At 60.0% G+C, this 6,447-nt stretch overlaps 3 protein-coding genes across 3 annotated transcripts in view; 2 read left to right on the top strand and 1 right to left on the bottom strand.

The window, feature by feature from the left end:
- SPHK2 (sphingosine kinase 2) overlaps positions 1–2,509 on the top strand; it is an 8,853-nt gene extending 6,344 nt beyond the window's left edge. Inside the window, 2 exon segments of the mRNA XM_023520141.1 lie at positions 818–1,077; positions 1,080–2,509. Coding sequence (XP_023375909.1) covers positions 818–1,077; positions 1,080–1,912 — 1,093 coding nt within the window. The 3' untranslated portion in view covers positions 1,913–2,509.
- Positions 7–823, top strand: LOC105301771 (sphingosine kinase 2-like). Its single transcript, XM_011374590.2, has 4 exons — positions 7–54; positions 137–231; positions 312–427; positions 564–823. The coding sequence occupies exons 1-4, from the start codon at positions 12–14 to the stop codon at positions 580–582; spliced, it is 273 nt and encodes a 90-aa protein (XP_011372892.1). The 5' UTR covers positions 7–11; the 3' UTR covers positions 583–823.
- A 51-nt stretch (positions 2,510–2,560) lies between the features above and the next one.
- The window catches only part of DBP (D-box binding PAR bZIP transcription factor), a 6,079-nt gene continuing 2,192 nt past the window's right edge, over positions 2,561–6,447 (bottom strand). Inside the window, exons 2-3 of the mRNA XM_011374588.2 lie at positions 4,800–5,011; positions 2,561–3,181 (exon numbers count right to left, since the gene is read on the bottom strand). Coding sequence (XP_011372890.1) covers positions 2,966–3,181; positions 4,800–5,011 — 428 coding nt within the window. The 3' untranslated portion in view covers positions 2,561–2,965. The remainder of the gene's footprint in view (positions 3,182–4,799; positions 5,012–6,447) is intronic.

Raw genomic sequence — 6,447 nt, 5'->3', positions numbered from 1 at the left:
ACGTGCTGCCGATGATCTCTGAAGCTGGGCTGTCCTTCAACCTCATCCAGACAGGTAAGGGTGGCATCAGGATGGATGGTGGGGGCTGGGGGTGGCGGGGGAACAGCCTGCCTCACCTCCTGGTTCCCCACGTTAGAACGACAGAACCACGCCCGGGAGCTTGTCCAGGGGCTGAGCCTGAGCGAGTGGGATGCCATCGTCACGGTGTCGGGAGATGGGCTGCTGTATGAGGTAGGGCAGGAGCCCCCTGGCCCTGGGGGGACTTTGGAGACCAGGACCAGCACCCAGGTGTCTGGTCTCCGGCCCTCCAGGTGCTGAACGGACTCCTAGAACGCCCCGACTGGGAAGAGGCTGTGAAGATGCCCGTGGGCATCCTCCCCTGTGGCTCAGGCAACGCGCTGGCTGGAGCCGTGAACCAGCATGGGGGGTAGGTGGACCGCTCCTTCCGCGGGTGAGCCTGAGGGTGGGCCAGCCGGGACCCGGCCCCTCTCCCCCTCCTCTCCCCGTCTGCCAGTCTACCGTCAGGTCGATCCGTCTGGCATTTTTGCTGGTCTTGTTCCCAGCTGTACCTCTAGTGCCTAGAAAGCTGTGCCTGGAACACAGGCGACACTCAGTGAATGCTTGTGGAGAGGAAGAATTGAAAGGGAACCTGGCCCAGTAAGGAGAGTCCACCTGGAGGTGGCCGAATGGCTGTGGGCGGGCCCAGGGACATGGCCTTCCTGGTCCCCAGGCCATGTGTCTCTCCTCCCTTCCCCACGCTGTCTGTCACCCAGGTCTGTTTACGTTCTCACTGTGTCGACTCTCTCTGGCTCTGAAGGTTTGAGCCGGCCCTAGGCATTGACCTGCTGCTCAACTGCTCCCTGCTGCTCTGCCGGGGTGGTGGCCGCCCGCTGGACCTGATGTCTGTGACGCTGGCCTCCGGGTCCCGCTGTTTCTCCTTCCTGTCTGTGGCCTGGGGCTTTGTGTCAGATGTGGACATCCAGAGCGAGCGCTTCAGGGCCTTGGGCAGTGCCCGCTTCACTCTGGGCACGGTTCTGGGCCTCGCCACACTGCATACCTACTGCGGACGCCTCTCCTACCCCCTGCCACTGTGGAACCTGCCTCGCCCGCCCCTGCCCATGGCCTGCCCCGGGCCAAGTCAGAGCTGACCCTGGTCCCAGCTCCAGTCCCACCCATGGCCCACTCACCCCTGCATCGCTCTGTGTCTGACCTGCCCCTGCCCCTTCCTCAGCCTGCCCTGGCCTCCCCTGGCTCACCCGAACCACTGCCCATCCTGGCCCTCAACGGTGGGGGCCCAGAGCTGGCTGCGGACTGGGGTGGGGCTGGGGATGTTCCACTGTCCCCAGACCCACTGCTGCCCTCGCCCCCTGGCTCTCCCAAGGCCGCTCTACTGTCGCCCATCACCGAGGGGTCCCCGGAAATGCCAGCATCCTTCGGGCTCTTGCCTCCCACCCTTGACGGTGACCCGGTAGCCATCTCTACTGGGGGCCCACCAGACCACCTGCTTCCTCCTCTGGGCACCCCACTGCCCCCAGGCTGGGTGACGCTGGAGGGGGACTTTGTGCTCATGTTGGCCATCTCACCCAGCCATCTGGGTGCTGACATGGTGGCAGCTCCCCACGCGCGCTTTGACGACGGCCTGGTGCACCTGTGCTGGGTACGCAGTGGCATCTCGCGGGCTATGCTGCTGCGCCTTTTCCTGGCCATGGAAAGGGGTAGCCACTTCAGCCTGGGCTGCCCGCAGCTGGGCTACGCCGCGGCCCGTGCCTTCCGCCTCGAGCCGCTCACGCCTCGCGGAGTGCTCACGGTGGACGGGGAGCAGGTGGAGTACGGGCCGCTGCAGGCGCAGATGCATCCGGGCCTCGGGACCCTAATCACGGGTCCTCCGGGCTGCCCTGGGCGGAATCCCTGAACCTAACGAAGCTTGGAGCCCGCCAGGGGCGGGGCCTACATTCCAAGGGGCGGGGCACGGCTGCTAGAGTTAGGGGGCAGTCCTCACGTGCAGGGACGTTAACCCTGTCTCAGGATTGCGCCCGTCCCCCAGAGGGTCAGAGGTGATGCTGGAGGGTTCCCCGACTTCAGAGGATGGAGACCGTCGGGGTCCCAGATAAGTAGGCTTCCCTGGAAGGTAGAGTGCCTGACCAATGAGGAGGGGGCTCAGTCCTGACCCTCGCTGAAGGCCGGGTCGGCTGAGGGCGGAGCTGCATTAACGCGTCGTCCAGTGACGGGACCTGGAACGTACGGGCTGGGAGAGGACTTAATTGGCCAGTCAGAGCCCGGTGCTCGCCCTGGCCATTCCGGTGCCTCCACTTAACTGGCCAGTCGGCCCAGGCGGGGCAGGTTTCCCCGGCCGACGCTCGGATTTGCACTAAAGTTCCCCCTCCCCCGCCCCGCGGGTGTGGGCGGGGAAGTTCATTTCCGTCCTCCGTCTCCAGTGCGTCCCCGAACCCCGATCTTCAAAGCAATTGAAAAGGTCTATGCAATAAAGGCAGTCGCTTCATTCCTCAGACCTCGCCACCTCCTCCATCCGGTAGCCGAGGGGAGTGATCAGACTCCGCACTGACAGCAGCTCTTGGCTTTCGTTGCGGGAAGCCCAGACCTGCCCACGGCCTGCGGCCAGTGTGACCCGCTGGCCTTGAACCGGGGCCAGGGAGCTGCCTCCTCCCCCACGACAGCTGGCTCTGGGGTTATTAAGATTTATTCAGGATCGTGTTGACGGAGGCGGTGGGAAGGTGGGGTCCCCGACGTGCCGGGGGCACACACAGAGCCCCCTCCCCGCTCCCTCGAGGGAGGGGGAAGGCTCGCTTTTTCTTAAAAATATAAATGTATTTATCTGCATCATCACGTCCCTGGGGTACCCAGCTGGCCGGCCCGTGGGCCACAGGGCGGGGAGGGAAGAGGGCGTCAGGGCGCAAGTCTGAGCGAGGCAGAGGCGAACCCCGCCGGGTGTGGGGGTGGGGCAGCCTCACAGGGCTCCGTGCTGGGCCTGGTAGCGGGACAGCACGGCGCGGTAGTGGGACAGCTCCTGGCGCACGGCCACCACCTCCTGCCGCAGAAGGGCGTTCTCCTTCTCCAGGAAGGCCGCCCGCACGGATATCTGGTTCTCTTTGAGACGCCGGGCGTCGCGGGACCGCTTCGCTGCCTCGTTATTCTTGTACCGTCGGCTCCAATACTTCTCGTCCTGCGGGTGCGGAGGTGGAAACGCACTGAGGTCCGGAGGCGCCCGGGCCACAGCGAGAGAAAAAGGGGGGGTGGAGGGAGCAGCTTCGCTTGTGCCTTCGAGGACCAGGGAAATCTGAAAGGCTTCCAGGGCGGCTTCTTACCCAGCACTGGGGCCTAAATGATACCGGGTCCCCCCTGGGATGGGTACCCAAGGATCTGCCCTTCTAGGGCCCTGGTTGCTAAGGAGAGCAGGCCCCTAGCAATAGCTAACACATGGGATAGCCTCCCACCCCAAGAAACTGGGCTTTAACAGACCCCACTGTGCAAAGCAAATCCTACCCTCCTCACTTGAAAAAGGACCCGCAGTTAGCTCCTGGTTGCTAAGGCTGATTGTTTCCTAGCAACAGGACCTTCAGGGTGTGAGGTTTCCCGGTCAAAAACACTGCCCTATACATCACCTTTCCAGGTCCTGGTTGCTAAGGAAAGTCTAGCCTCCCCAGTGATGGGGCTTGCTGTTCTATAAAATCCTACCAGAGCTGGTCCCTTTGGACTTGGTTGCTAAGGCAACCTCAACCCTCCTCAGCAAACAAAAGTAAGGTCTAAGTAGTCCCAATACCTGCAGCTGGCTTCAGACTCACTGGTCTTCAATCGAAGCCAAAGAGCTGCCTCCTGCCCAAAGTCCTGGTTGCTAAAAGAGTTGTCCCCTAGCAAAGGGGCTGTCCTGAGAGCTCCCCACATGATTATGTCTAGGGTGCCCTAGTCCTGGAATTTGGTTGCACGGGAATACCACGTCTTAGTACTAGGGTGCACCCAGAGCTCTGAAAGATGCCTCTTGACCCTCATCTAATTAAAGCCTTATTTCAGCTTGCTGGGGCAAATCTAGTCCCTGACAACAAGGCCCTGTGCCAGAAGAAACCACTGGTCAAGATTTGGTTTGCAGGCCAGTCCTCGCTGCTTCGAGTAGTTGTGTCTTATACGAAGGCATGGCAAAGTCCTGTGAGAGAAATCCAGGCATCTCTTGTTGGGAGAGCCCCCAGAACTTGGACAGGCAAAACGTCAAAAAGATGCAGCCACGGCCCAAAGCACCTCAGATCAGAATGTGGCCCTGGTTGCTAATGGGAACCTGAGGCCTCTTGCCAATGAGGCAGTCCAGACCCAGGAAACAAGCCTACAGGGCTGGCAAAGTCTGCAGGCACCCTAGGCAGATGCAATCGCCACAAAGGATGTCCTATATCAGAGATCAAAGGACCAGCCCCAGCCCGGTTGGCTGCTAAGAAGAGACAGACTGACACCCCGTTGCTAAGAAATGCTGTCCTTAGCAACCGTGCCCAGCAGAGCCTGAAGCCCACCCCACAGAGGGTTTTCGGTCCAGCTGATAGGAAAAGCTCCAGGTCTGTACACCAGGCCTAGCAGGGCCAGCTGAGTCTGCATCTTACAATAATAATACCATCTTCAAAAATCAAGCTCAACACTCTGCCCCCTTGAGCTCCACGATCAAAGAGGGCTGATCCTTGGCTGTAGGTGAACCTGAGCGCTAAGCCAAGTGAGAACCGAGGCCTTCCTGTGAGGAAGGGGCCATCCCCGGCTGTGGGGCTTGTGCAAGCCAAGGCCCGTGTCCTACATCCAGCAGCGCTCACCTTCTGCTCCTCTGGCACCTGGATCTTCCTCGCCTTCTTCATGATGGGCTGAGGCTTCAGTTCCTCCTCTGAGAAGCGATGTCTCCGAGGGTCAAAGGTTTCATGGCCGGGAATGCTTGACAGGGCTAAATCAGCAGGGTCAGGTTCAAAGGTCATCAGCACCTCCACAGTATCTGGGTCCACAGGGCTGGGTGTGTCCCGAGAGGTCAGGCCTTGGAGAAATAAAATGTATCACCGGTATTTATTTTGAAGAGGAGGTTCCCGGAGGCTACCCCCTGCTCAGATATCGTATCCACTATAAGAAAGGTCCTTATGTGGTCTAACATAAAGCTTGCCAGCGATCAACGTCCCTAACATAAAATAGGAAGATTTCCTACCCCACAAAGATGCTTAGAAATCATGGCACCAACTCCACTTTTGCAAACAGGGAAACTAAAGCCCAAGCATTCATTACCTGACTCGCTCTAAGTAGTCTGGGCTATTACTTGTAAAACCTCAGGCCATCAGAATCACAGTGATAGCTTCTTTCCCACAGTCTAGCCTGAATCCTTACGGAATCCCTGACCAAAGCCTAGACCCCTGGCTGCTCAGGGGAAGGAATTTAATGCACTGAAAAGTTAGCCTCTTAAGAACTATTAGCTCTCAAGAGTCAAGGAAGAGAAATGGAAACGGCTGAGGTTCCAGGTTGGTTCAAGAGGAAAGGCAGGCAGCCTGTGCCTTTAAGATCAAGCAAGCCGGGGCCAGCTGAGGACACAGGTTCAGGGCCGAGTCACGTGCCAGCGCCTGCTTTCCCGCCCCGCCCCCCCGCCGCCACAGGAGCCCTCACGTTCCCTAGGCCCCGCCCCCTCCCGCGTGACCGCGCGTGCGCGAAGCACGGAGGAGGTTAGGAGAGGACTCACGTGGCGCGGGAATGTGCGGCTGGGAAGGGGAGGGCCCTGGTTCTGCCCGGAGGTCGGACCAGTGGCAGGTGTGTCCAGGAATCCCCGATCTGCAGCCCGACCCCAAGGTGCCCGAGGGAGCACACCTTTCCTCTCGATCCCTCGGGTCTCTCAGCTCGAACCTCTCAACCTCCAAAGATTCAGTCCCCCCTGCTCTCTAGGGAACACAGGAGAACCGGCCCCCTCGATCTTCTCCCCAGGGCTCCAATCCCCTCACCACTGGGGTACACACAATTCTGGGATCCGGGGCCCCTCCTCTCCCAGGAATATAGGAAGCTCGGCCCTCGCCCCAATGGAAAACCTAGAGTGAAGATCCTCGACCTTCTTCCTCCAGGACCCGGGGCCCTAGCCCCTCTCCAGTGAAGGACCCAGGAACCAGAGCTGACAGTCTCTATGTGTGGGGAAACATAAGTCTGTGCCCAGCCCTCCCCCTACACCCGTAGAGGGCACAGGAGTTCCGGTCCTATCTCAGTTCCACTAACTCCGGGCCCAGAATATGGGGCGCAGTCCATTCCCCAGTAAACAACTCCGGTGTTCTGGGCTCTCAGTCCCGATTTCACGAGTCCCCACGCCCCACAGAAAAGTCCACACTACCTCCCCGCTGGGCAAGCTTTCTGGAATTTGGGGTCCTAAGTCCCTCCCTTCCTATGGACCCAGTCCTTGATCCAGTAAGGGACACAAAATTCGATCTCCTCTCCCGAGATCTCTCA

Source organism: Pteropus vampyrus, unplaced genomic scaffold, assembly GCF_000151845.1.
Source record: "Pteropus vampyrus isolate Shadow unplaced genomic scaffold, Pvam_2.0 Scaffold250, whole genome shotgun sequence".
Taxonomy (NCBI): domain Eukaryota; kingdom Metazoa; phylum Chordata; class Mammalia; order Chiroptera; family Pteropodidae; genus Pteropus; species Pteropus vampyrus.
This window is presented reverse-complemented; position numbering and strand designations above follow the sequence as displayed.

Bases quoted from the DNA above. Each gene is read 5' to 3' on its own strand.
- LOC105301771 (XM_011374590.2), top strand. From the start codon at position 12: ATGATCTCTGAAGCTGGGCTGTCCTTCAACCTCATCCAGACAG. The intron at 55-136 runs GTAAGGGTGGCA...TCCCCACGTTAG, and splicing joins CTTCAACCTCATCCAGACAG to AACGACAGAACCACGCCCGG. The intron at 232-311 runs GTAGGGCAGGAG...CCGGCCCTCCAG, and splicing joins GAGATGGGCTGCTGTATGAG to GTGCTGAACGGACTCCTAGA.